This window comes from Pseudochaenichthys georgianus, chromosome 4 (genome assembly GCF_902827115.2).
Source record: "Pseudochaenichthys georgianus chromosome 4, fPseGeo1.2, whole genome shotgun sequence".
In the NCBI taxonomy this organism is placed as follows: domain Eukaryota; kingdom Metazoa; phylum Chordata; class Actinopteri; order Perciformes; family Channichthyidae; genus Pseudochaenichthys; species Pseudochaenichthys georgianus.
Window position 1 is genome coordinate 9,831,445 of NC_047506.1, and position 11,950 is coordinate 9,843,394.

Sequence of the window (11,950 nt, forward strand, 5' to 3'; positions counted from 1 at the left end):
CTACCCCTTGGTCTCTTCCCAGCTGGACGTGCCTGGAACACCTCCCTAGGGAGGCGCCCAGGTGGCATCCTAACTAGGTGCCCGAACCACCTCAACTGGCTCCTTTCGACGCGAAGGAGGAGCGGTTCAACTCCGAGTCCCTCCCGGATGACCGAACTTCTCACCTTATCCCTAAGGGAGACACCAGCCACCCTGCAGAGAAAACCCATCTCGACCACTTGTATCCGCGATCTCGTTCTTTCGGTCATGACCCATCCTTCATGACAATAGGTGAGGGTAGGAACGAAAATGGCCCGGTAGACAGAGAGCTTTGCCTTCTGGCTCAGCTCCCTTTTCGTCACAACGGTGCGGCAAAGCGACTGCAGTACCGCTCCCGTTGCGCCGATTCTCCGGCCCATCTCACACTCCATTGTTCCCTCACTCGAGAACAAGACCCCGAGATACTTGAACTCCTTCACTTGGGGTAAGGACTCATTCCCTACTTGGAGTGGACAGTCCATCGGTTTCCTGCTGAGAACCATGGCCTCAGATTTGGTGGTGCTGATCCTCATCCCAGCCGCTTCACACTCGGTTGCAAACCGATTCAGTGAATGCTGAAGGTCGCAGACCGATGAAGCCATTAGAACCACATCATCTGCAAAAAGCAGTGGTGCAATCCTTAGTCCACCGAACTGCAGACCCCCTCCCCCACGACTACGCCTCGAAATCCGATCCATGTATATTACAAACAGGATTGGTGACAAAGCGCAGCCCTGGCGGAGGCCAACCCTCACCGGAAATGGGTCTGACTTACTGCCGAGGACCCGGACACAGCTCTCGCTTTGGGAGTACAGAGATTGGATGGCCCTGAGTAGAGACCCCTCACCCCATACTCCCGCAGCACCTCCCACAGTAACTCCCTGGGAACTCGGTCATACGCCTTCTCCAAGTCTACAAAACACATGTAGACCGGATAAGCGTACTCCCAGGCCCCCTCCAGGATCCTTGCGAGAGTAAAAAGCTGATCCATCATTCCACGACCAGGACGGAATCCGCATTGTTCCTCCTCAATCTGAGGTTCGACAATCGGCCTGACCCTCCTTTCGAGTACCTTAGAGTAAACTTTCCCAGGGAGGCTGAGTAGTGTGATGCCTCTGTAATTGGCACACACCCTCTGATCCCCCTTTTTGAAAAGGGGAACCACCACCCCGGTCTGCCACTCCTTCGGTACTGTTTCCGACTTCCATGCAACGTTGATGAGACAGATAATATCATAATATATATTATATATTATCTTAGTCAGCTTCTCGAGCCGTATCTGGCCGTGTAACACTCACAGTGTCACATACTGTATGCAGAAGTATTATTTTAAGCAACACATTTAAAGGTGGGGTAGGTAAGTTTGAGAAACCGGCTCGAGATCGCTAGAATTTGAAAATACACAACCGGAGAAAATCTGCCACTTCCTTATAGAGCCCCTCCTCCAACACACACGAACGCGCACATGACCAATGAGGGCACGAGATAAGTGTGTGCCCCGATGGAAGGCTGACAGTAGTACTTTTTACAGTATTACGGCTTCTACAGATGACGTTTTTTTTTATGGATTTTTTGTCAAAGCACTTAAGATATTCATTGCTATCGGGATGTTAAGAGTATTCCATGGAATATAACAAAAAGTGTATCTCGAGCCGGTTTCTGAAACTTACCTACCCCACCTTTAAGTTGACAAAACACTCGAGTCAAATGTAATTAAAGTCAGATCCACTCGTGTCTTAGATGGGGCACTGATATCATAACTGTTGTACGCTTTCAAACACTCTGTATTTAGTTTTTTAACCAGGTGCAACTATGTGGCTTGTATCCTGGATTATATGTGTAAATCATGGATGATTAAAGTTCATATTTGTCTAATATTAGTTTACTTTTCATTAATGAAGTATGACGCTGCGCTGTCAGTACACTTGTCGCTGTTTGTGATTGGTCAAATGTAGTTAACCCCGCCCCTTTCACGATAACGCGCTCTCAGCTGGAGAGAGAAACCCTTGCTTGATTTACCGAGTTGATAACCATCGTCGTAGGACCGCTTAGCGAGATCTCGTTTGTTAGGGTTAGTGAAGATAACTCAAACATATCCAGGGTCTGTTGAACTGGCTTCGTAGTGCACAGGGCACAGGTGTCTGCATAGCAGCGCTAATGTCAAAGACACAAACATTATATTTTTATTTTTACCAGGATGCAGTGACACAAATATTTACAGTACCTGCCGCCCCTAAATCTGCCCCTGCAAATGAGACGAGCCATTAAACTGCCTGTTTTTATATCGCCTTTTAAAACCCACCTCTTTTCCTTAGCGTTGGACACTTTGGAGATTGTTGCTGTTATTGCTTTTAATTGGTCTATTGTTTTTACTATTTGGCTGTGTTATTATTTGTATTCTTGTTTATTTTCGTTTCTACCTTTTTCTTTTAAACCTATTTTATTGTTTGTGAGCTGAGCTGTGGGACTTTTTGTATTTGATTTATTTCTCTGTACACCACTTTGGTCAGGAGGTTTTAAAGTGCTTAACAAATAAAGCTGTGTTGTATTACATGAGAAACACAGTAATAATGACATCACTCTGCTGTGTTTCAGGAATTGAGACATTTGAAGGAAAATACTTCCACAGCTGGGACTACAAGGGGGCTGAAGACATGGTTGGGAAAAAAGTGGTGGTCATCGGCATCGGTAACTCAGGAAGTGACATCGCTGTGGAGAGCTGCAGAGTGGCAGAGCAGGTGGGGAAGTATTTTCTGTATGCTATTGTCCTCCTTCTTCATGATCATTTGTGTGTCTGACTTTTGCCTTTGTGGTGCAGGTGTATTTGAGCACTCGTAGTGGAGCCTGGGTCATCCGTCAGGTTTCTGAAAACGGCCTGCCAGTGGACATAAAGTACCTCACACGCTTTGTCCACATCCTCACCCAGCTGCTGCCTATCAGAATCCTTAACTGGCTGTGTGAGACAAAACTCAACGCCATGTATGACCACACCATGTATGCCCTCAAACCCAAACACAGGTAGGTGCAGCCAGGGTGACAACAATTATAACTGTGCATATTAGACCACTTCCTCACATTCTGAGCAGGAAATAAAGTCACATTAAAGCATTTCATCTTACATAGTGAAGAAAGCTGGTTAGTTATTCCCTTTATACAATGATGGACAGTAAATATGCCCATTCACCCAAGGACTGCACTTTCACTTAGAACAATTTTGAGGTAAAGCTACTCTGATTGAATATTTCCACATACTGCTAATCCTTAATAATTCATATCAAGTCAAATATTGCACTTCATATATTTGATAACTTTAGTTGTTTGAAGATTCGGATTGTTAATAAAAAATGTGATTAACAAAAAGTGTATTATGTACTATGATAGGCTAAGATAAACTTTATGGATCCCTTATTGTTACGGGTGAGCGAAGCAAGCAGGACCCAAATTCAGATAACACTGAAAATACCTTTATTTCAAGGATACACAGACAAACAGAACACTCCCCGGTGAACACAGTCACAGACAAACGACGAACCAACAATGACAGACAGAAAAACAGAACTTAAATACACACAGGACTAATCAAGGAAACAAGAGACAGGTGAGGAGGGAGGAGAAAACACGGGGGCACCAGGTGAACACAATCAGGAAAACAGGTAGGAGAGAACACACACACAGGGTCCTTCTCACTTCGGTTAAATGAGAGGCTTCTCAATACTCAAATTTCCCCTCCTCGGTCCTCCGGTAGTGACCCGGAAATTAATTTCAGCGCGCCATTTTGAAGTACATCTAATTTCTCTAAATGCACGTCGAGGATCGAGCATCGATCGATCGATAGGAGCTCTAACCGAGGATATGTAGCTTTGTACAGAGTGAAGTAGCCCTCCACTACACATTTAATTTGAAAGTCTTTTATTTTGTTCTGCAAAGAGCAAAAATATGTATCTTATTATCACAGTTCACCACACACACACCGTGACTTCACTCAAGTGTGTGTTTACGTTCTCTGAACGTATTCACTATACTAACACAGAAACATAATGAACATCTGCATCAACATCCAAACAATAATCATGTCTACCGAATATTGTCACATTAACCAAATCAATTATGTATCTCTTTTAACTTGTTTATTTATCTATTAACTATACACGAGCAGTCCCGGCTCTTTAGACCGGCTCATAGTTCTACTCTCCCGCCTCACGCTCGCTCAAGCTAACTAGGCCACCAGTGCTAACTACTGGCTAGCCATTTTCAATACGTTACGTTTGCTGAACAAGTAACGTTAACACTACTACATAAAGTCCAACCGGGATCATAAACTCACACATAACATATTCACTCATCAATTACACAATTCCAACTCCGTTCTTACCTGCAAAGAGCAAAAATATATATCTTATCACAGTTCGCCACACACACGCACACACACACACACACACACACACACACACACACACACACACACACACACACACACACACACACACACACACACACACACACACACACACACACACACACACACACACACACACCGTGTGTGTTTACGTGAGACTTCTCTTTGTCCCCAACACAGTGTAGCGAACGCGCCCTCTGCTGGTCGGAGTTAGACACTACATACTGCTAGATAACACTACATTTTTCAAACGATAAACCAACCATTCCTTATCAGAAAACACACAGACAATTCTCACCACACTCTGAACATGAGCTGTACTAAATGCAAATCATGTTAACCATGTAATTACTAATAATGTAGGTATATCAACCCACTGATGGCTCTGTATGCCACAGATACACTGATGGTTCCTCCACGGATGCATTTCCGGGAACGGTGGAGGCGTGACGCACGGCCGGACTTATCTCAGCCAATGACAGCTCTGCATCCTCTGCATGCATCCCCTGGATATTATTTTATAAACTGCTTTCATCGCGTCACGATGTTTCCAGAGAGAACAGAATTAATTGGGTGTCGTCAGCGTAGCAGTGGTATGAAAAACCATGCGGGCTAATGACAGATCCGAGCGAGTTTGTGTACAGGGAGAAGAGGAGGGGACCAAGAACAGAGCCCTGAGGGACCCCTGTAGTTAATTGACAAGGGTCGGACTCGGACCCTCTCCAAGTTACCCTGTAGGTACGGTCTTTGAGGTATGAGGTGAGGAGGGAAAGTGCACAGCCTGAAACTCCAAGTTCTTGGAGAGTGCGAAGGAGGATCTGATGGTTCACCGTGTCGAATGCAGCAGACAGGTCCAACAGGATGAGGACAGAGGAGAGGGAGGCTGCTTTAGCAGTGTGCAGTTCCTCAGTGACAGCAATGAGAGCAGTTTCTGTGGAGTGGCCTGCCTTGAAACCAGACTGGTGCGGATCCAGAAGGTTGTTCTGATGGAGATAACAGGAGAGTTGTTTAAAGACAGCACATTCAAGTGTTTTAGACAGGAACGGGAGGAGAGAGACAGGCCTGTAGTTTATAACATCAGACGGGTTGAGAGTGGGTTTCTTTAGGAGAGAGTTTACTCTTGCCTCCTTGAGACTGTTTGGAAAGTGACCAGAAGTTAGAGAAGTGTTGATGAAATGGGTGAGAAACGGTAGAATATCAGGAGCGATAGTCTGAAGGTGGTTTGAAGGGATAGGATCCAGAGGACAGGTGGTAGGGCGGGCAGAGGTAATGAGGGTAAGAACCTCACTTGGCGAAGAGAGGGGAAAAGGAGGTTAGTGTGTGGGTGGAAGGAGGGTCTGGTGACCCAGTGGTGAGTAGAGGTGAGTCAGAAAAAGAAGAGCGAATATCATCAACCTTTTTCAAAGTGGTTAACAAAGTCACTTGACAGAAGTGAGGAGGGGGGAGGGGCTTTGGGAGGGTCCAAGAGGGTGGAGAAGATGGAAAATAGTTTTTTAGGATTGGAATAGGAAGATTGGATCTTATCTTGAAAGAAAGTGCTTTTTGCCTGAGAGATCGAAGCAGAGAAAGAGGAGAGGAGAGCCTGATAGGTTAGGAGGTCGTCATGGTGTTTGGATTAACACCGTTTCCGCTCTGCTGCCCGAAGGACGGTTCTATTAGCACGCAGTGCGTCATTTAGCCAGGGAGCAGGAGGGGACTGACGAGCCTGCCGAGATGTGAGAGGACAGAGAGAGTCCAGAGAGGATGAGAGAGTAGAGAGGAGAGTTTCCGCAGCAGAGTTTGGAGGCAGGAGTTGGAACGAGTCAGAGGAAGGGAGGGCTGAGAGCACCGATGAGGCAAAGGTAGGACAGGTGCAGGATGAGAAGAGATTAGTTTGTTATGTTTGGAAAGGGGTAGAGAGAATGAAATGAAGAAGTGATCGGATGTGTGGATTGGGTTTACAGAGAGGTTAGAAGTAGCGCAGTTCCTTGAGAATATGAGATCAAGGACATTGCCAGCTTTATGAGTTGGTGGGGACAGAGACAGTGAGAAAGCAAAGGTGGTTAACAGAGAGATGTTAGTTTGTCTATCTTCCCTGTCTGGAGGTTGAAGTCTCCGAGAAGTACAGCGGGAGGGCCAGTTTCAGGGATGTGTGAGAGGAGATTATCCAATTCCTCCAAGAAGTCCCCCAAGGCGCCTGGTGGACGGTAGAGAACAACAATGGTTAATTGTATAGGATGGGTTACTGTGACGGCATGGAATTCAAAGGTGGAAGGAGTGAAGTTAGGTAGCTTGAAGAGGGAAAAGCTCCATTTGGGAGAGAGCAGGAGACCAGTGCCACCTCCTCTGCCAGTGGGTCTGGGTGTATGGGAGAAGGAATATGCTGTGGAGAGAGCTGCTGGGGTGGATGTGTTGAATGGAGTAATCCAGGTCTCAGTGAGAGCAAGGAAATCAAGGGACTGCAGGGAGGCGTAGCCAGAGATGAAGTCAGCCTTAGGAACAGCTGACTGGCAGTTCCACAGGCCACCTGAAACTAGATGTTGGATGTCAGTGGAGCACGTGGGATAGACGAGAGCAGGCCGGTTATAGCGATTAGGCGATACACGGGGCCAGTGATAATTGTGAGAAGACACATGAACAGGATTGGAGAAAATACACATGCTTATAGCATGAGGGGCTATATCCAGTCTCTGATTGTTACATTATTATGAGAGTGCTCTCATACTTTAAATTGTATATATCTATATAAATATATTTGTGTGTGTGTGTCCGCATCTGTAGCCTGTTATTGTCTCATTATACCGCACTCTCAATGAATTCAAAGTAAATATGTGGGGGAACAATGTTCAGCTGATCTAACAGAGATTATAAAATACAGCGCTATGACAAAACACTCGACAGCTGATGCAGCTGTTGCCACGTAATAATGAACGGACGTTGCTTTAATATGACCGCTCAGAGGAGAGGAGTTCTCATTTCTTTAAACGTCTGCTGCTTCCCCTCCTCTCTCATCGGTTCCCCTCCTCGGTCCTCCTCTCGCATCTCCTGTGGGCGGGACTAAGTCTTGAGGAGGGGAGTCGAGGAGGGGAAATGTAAGAATTGAGAAGCCTATATGGATTCCTTGCGTCCCTCACTTGCCCCCCCGAGTTGTGGAGAGACACAAGAAAGGCTTCTCAATTCTCTAATACCCTTCCGGTATAAATAGGAAGGAGGCCCGACAATCTGCTCCATCTTTTCTTCAGCACACCGTTACTGAAGCACAAGAGACACTTCAATTGCAGAGTAAACATGAGTAACAATGTGAGAGATTGTCCCTCATGTGGCTCTGGGTTCATAATGAGTTATGACCTATGACCAGCACACATGTGAATCCTGCCTGGGGTCAGAGCACGGGATGCTGGTTTCCCAGCCACCCCTTCTCTGGAGCCAAGCCTGACGGCGTTTTTTGGGGTAAGACAGGCCAACATAATCGCCGGACGGCGCCCTACGTTGAGCTCCCCCAGAGACCAGTATGTCGCCCGCCAGGCCGACCGGGTGCACCAGTGTGCCTTTCAGGCGGCGGCGAATAACATCGCACTGCTCTCCAACTCGGTGGTGACACTGGTAGAGTGGTCCACCACCTTGGCCGCTGACGAGGCAGAGGAAATCAGCAAGGCGGACAGCACGGCGCTCACTCTGTGCGCGTCCGTCGCTGTCTCCCAGGCGAGGATTTCCGCGTAGATGACACAGATCATCTATTGGTACACACGGTTCAACGGTTCCACCTCTGGCTGCAGCAGGCGTCTGTTACGGAGACGGCCAGAAAAGTGCTACCCGTCCGGGCTGTTCGGACCCCAGTTCCACGCCATGGTGGAGTCCATGAAGACAGCGGGTGGGCGTGGACTACAAGTGTTTCAGTGCTGCGCGGGTGCGCAGGGGGAATACCCAATAGCGATAGCCTTAGAGGGCTACGCCAATACTCATAGAAGCTGGAGTTACAGTAGGTAACTTCAGTTCCTCGATTATAGCTCCTCCATTATCGCTCCTCGGTCCTCCGGCAAAAATAAGGCCATTGGGACGCTACTCAAGATGACGCAGACAACTTCCGGTGAGACAGAGGAGCGAGGAAATGAAAAATAAGAGAAGTGAGAAAGGGCCACAGACAGGAAACCAAAGACAGATCTAAACTAGACAAAACACACTGCAGACAGAAAACCAAAGACAGATCTAGACAAGACAAAACGCAACACAGACAGATCGTGACACTTATATTCACAAGCTAAAAAATGAGCTCCACCTTTACCAGAAGCAGCTTTAAAGTCACATTAAAACATCATTAGATATAATAAAATGATATAATGTGTTTTTCTCTGAAAAAGAGCAGAGTGAGTTTAACTTGTTGTTATAGAAGTGTATTTTGATGCCAATACTTTTGAAAAGTTAATTAAGTAAAATGTTGAATGTGTGACTATTAGTTTTAGAAGAGTATTTATACATTATATTTTATTACTTTTGCTGAAGTAAAAGATGTAAGTAGTTTATTTCCCTTGTTTTCCTGCTGCCTCCTCAGATTCTTCAATCAGATCCCGGTAGTCAACGATGAGCTGCCTCTAAAGATTCTGTCTGGGTCTGTCATCATCAAAACAAATGTGAAGGAGATCTGTGGCTCGTCCGTGGTGTTTGAGGATGGCAGCACTGTGGAAAAAGTAAAGGAACTTAGTTTCCAAGGATATATTCTATCTTTATTTCCAAGGATATATTCTATCTTTATTTCAAGCAAAATTCAAGGCTATCTCTTACTTATCTCTTCCTCTTTATAGGTGGATACGATCGTGTTTGCAACAGGTTACAACTATGATTTTCCATACTTGCCAAGTAGTTCTAAGTACATGTCTGGGCATCGTCTGGGACTGTACAAACACGTTTTTCCTCCAAACCTGGAGCATCCCACTCTGGCTGTGGTGGGTTTCATCCATGCCTTTGCAGCGATCATGACACAGGCTGAAATGCAGGCCCGCTGGGTCTCACGAGTTTTCAATGGTGAGGCTTTACCAGTTTATCATCTGCCACTTTTCTAGATACTTTTCAAACGGACCATATACCTTTGTCTGTCTTTTGCATTTCAGGACAGGCCAAGCTGCCCTCAAACCAGGCCATGATAAAGTCTGTGGACAAGGACACCAAGGACATCGAGAAAAAGTAAAACTAATATTCCTCTGCTAGGTTATTTATTGCAGACAACATTGTCAATTAATTTGATAATATCTTAAGGTTCTTCAAATTAGATTCAAGTTTCAAGGCTTTTATTGTCATTCGTACATGAATGCTACAATAAAACTACAGTGTAGTTATGTCCAGGGGTGGACTGGGACAAAAAACTCGGGAAACTCGACCGGCCCAACTCGGTACCACTAGTCAATTGTCAACGGTGGGGGGGTGCTAGTGAATTGTCCGACCGGCCCACCGGGGAAAACTCCCGGTATTCCCAATGGCCGCCCCTGGTTATGTCGATTAAAATCTTAGGTCACAGGCTCCTCAGTGCAACACAAGAACACAGATCAAATAGTCGAAGTAAATACAATAAAATAGAATAGAAGTATTGCCAGAGTCTATATACAAGTGATAAATAATTTGTAATTAGATTTGTTAATAAATAGTAAATAAAGGTTTGAGTGCAACAAATTCCTATATTAATTTCCGATCCATCCTCTCCACAGCTACATTGTGTCAAGGTTGACACCCCTGCACGTGGACTTTGTTACCTACATGGATGACTTAGCAGGAGAGATTGGGGTGCGGCCCAGTCTGCTCTGGCTCTTCTTCACAGACTACCAAATTTTCAAGATGGTTCTGTGGGGACCTGTCACCAGCTACCAGTACCGCTTGAAGGGACCAGGGAAATGGGGCGGAGCCCGCAGAGCAATCTCAACCACGTTGAACCGCGTGTACCAGCCCCTGAAAACCAGAAAGGTCTGAAATAAACACAGTTTCTTCATAAGACTCTTATGAAATGTAATGCATTAGGAACCTGTGTCTTTTCCAACTTATCTGAACATCAGATCAAGTCATCAAATCAAAGTTTATTTATATAGCCCAATAGCACAAAACACGTTTATCTCAGTGGGCTTTACAGATTAACAAACACAGATGACAGTGTTAAAAGAATAAAACAATTACAAGAAACTAATTAAAAGATACAAATTAAATAGATAATAGAAAAAATACCAAGAATTGTAGAAGTCAGGAGAACACACATAGGCTTATCTTAAACCAGCTCTAACTACAGGCTTTATTAAAAAAGAAAGGTCTTCAACATACTCTCAAAGTGTTCAACACTGTCTGCCTCCCTAAAAACAACATGAAGTTTGTTCCCGGGAAAAGGAGCTTGGTAGCTGAACGCTCTGACTCCTAATTTAGTTTTGCGGACTCTTTGAACCAATCGAAGACTCTGAGAGTGTAATACTCTATAGATGCAATAGGGGATTAAAATATATTGTGGTGGTCTTAAACATGAAATAATGTTTGTATACATCCAACGTAACTTTCCGTCCTATCCCTTACAGCTGGAGACAAAAGAGGCCTCTTTTGCTGGCAGCCTGTTCAAGCTGAGCCTGACCCTCATGGCTGGAGGAGCGGCCGTTTACTACATCCATGTGCGCAACCCGACCACCATCCCCACTCTGCTGGCCAACCTGCGACCACAAACAGCCTAAACATGTTAAATCAAACAATATGCAGACCAAATACTTTACTTGTTTCCTTAAGTAATCTAGTTCAATTAACTCCTGTTTGGGTTGTGATTATGGGAATACCACAGTTTATGCTGCTTTTAAAGCTATTACTACTTCTATATGTTTAGTTTGTTTAAATGCCATATCCTTTTTTCTTAAGAAAGTCCACTGTATATGCACATTTTCAATCCAAAAAGTATGGTAATGTGACAAAATCCACACAATCGTTCACTGCTAATGATTACTGTCAGAAATGTCCTACAACAAACTCTTAGTGTATTGAAAAAGTAATACTGAGTTAAAGTGTAAAAAGAATGGAATTCAAAGTTGGCAGTGGATGTAAAAGTATTTTCATGTTTGCGTATAAACACAAGCAGGTCTGTTAACATTTGCTGGCTTGTAAAAGGTCAACCATAACTACATTAACCAGATATATGTGTGTCTTAAGCTTTTAAATCACAGAGAATGTAAGGGAATGTTAAACACATATAAAGACATCTCACTCTTTGAGTAGACCCATTAATAAAGACTTAATCAAGAGCCCTCTGTGTGTGTGTTGTTGATCATGTGGTGGGGGGGGGCGGGGACATTGAAACTACAGGTGAAACGGGAGGAAAGTCAAATGTGTTGTGAAGCAAGCATACTAGCATAGGATGCTATAAGATTATGTATACTGCATTTACAACTACATCATTTATATTGTGTATTTCGTCAGTGTGTTTTTTTGTTGCCAGAATCGCTCGCGTCACCTGGAGAACAAAAGACAACCGCTTCCAGTGTTTACTCGAGTTTACAATCCGAGTGTTTCAACCATGGATGTATAATAAGAGCTTGAGTATTCTGAATA

At 44.8% G+C, this 11,950-nt stretch overlaps 1 protein-coding gene across 3 annotated transcripts in view; it reads left to right on the plus strand.

Moving 5' to 3' along the window:
- LOC117445340 (flavin-containing monooxygenase 5-like) overlaps window positions 1–11,643 on the plus strand; it is a 48,071-nt gene extending 36,428 nt beyond the window's left edge. For 2 of the 3 annotated variants that reach the window (XM_071202848.1, XM_071202849.1), the window contains exons 5-11: window positions 2,614–2,756; window positions 2,837–3,036; window positions 8,943–9,078; window positions 9,193–9,412; window positions 9,499–9,571; window positions 10,090–10,342; window positions 10,936–11,643. In XM_071202848.1, the coding sequence (XP_071058949.1) occupies window positions 2,614–2,756; window positions 2,837–3,036; window positions 8,943–9,078; window positions 9,193–9,412; window positions 9,499–9,571; window positions 10,090–10,342; window positions 10,936–11,085 (1,175 nt within the window). In that variant the 3' untranslated portion in view covers window positions 11,086–11,643. Of the gene's footprint in view, window positions 1–2,613; window positions 2,757–2,836; window positions 3,041–8,942; window positions 9,079–9,192; window positions 9,413–9,498; window positions 9,572–10,089; window positions 10,343–10,935 lie in introns of those variants that run through there. The other variant, XM_071202850.1, reaches the window with a different exon arrangement.
- Window positions 11,644–11,950: the final 307 nt, after the last annotated feature.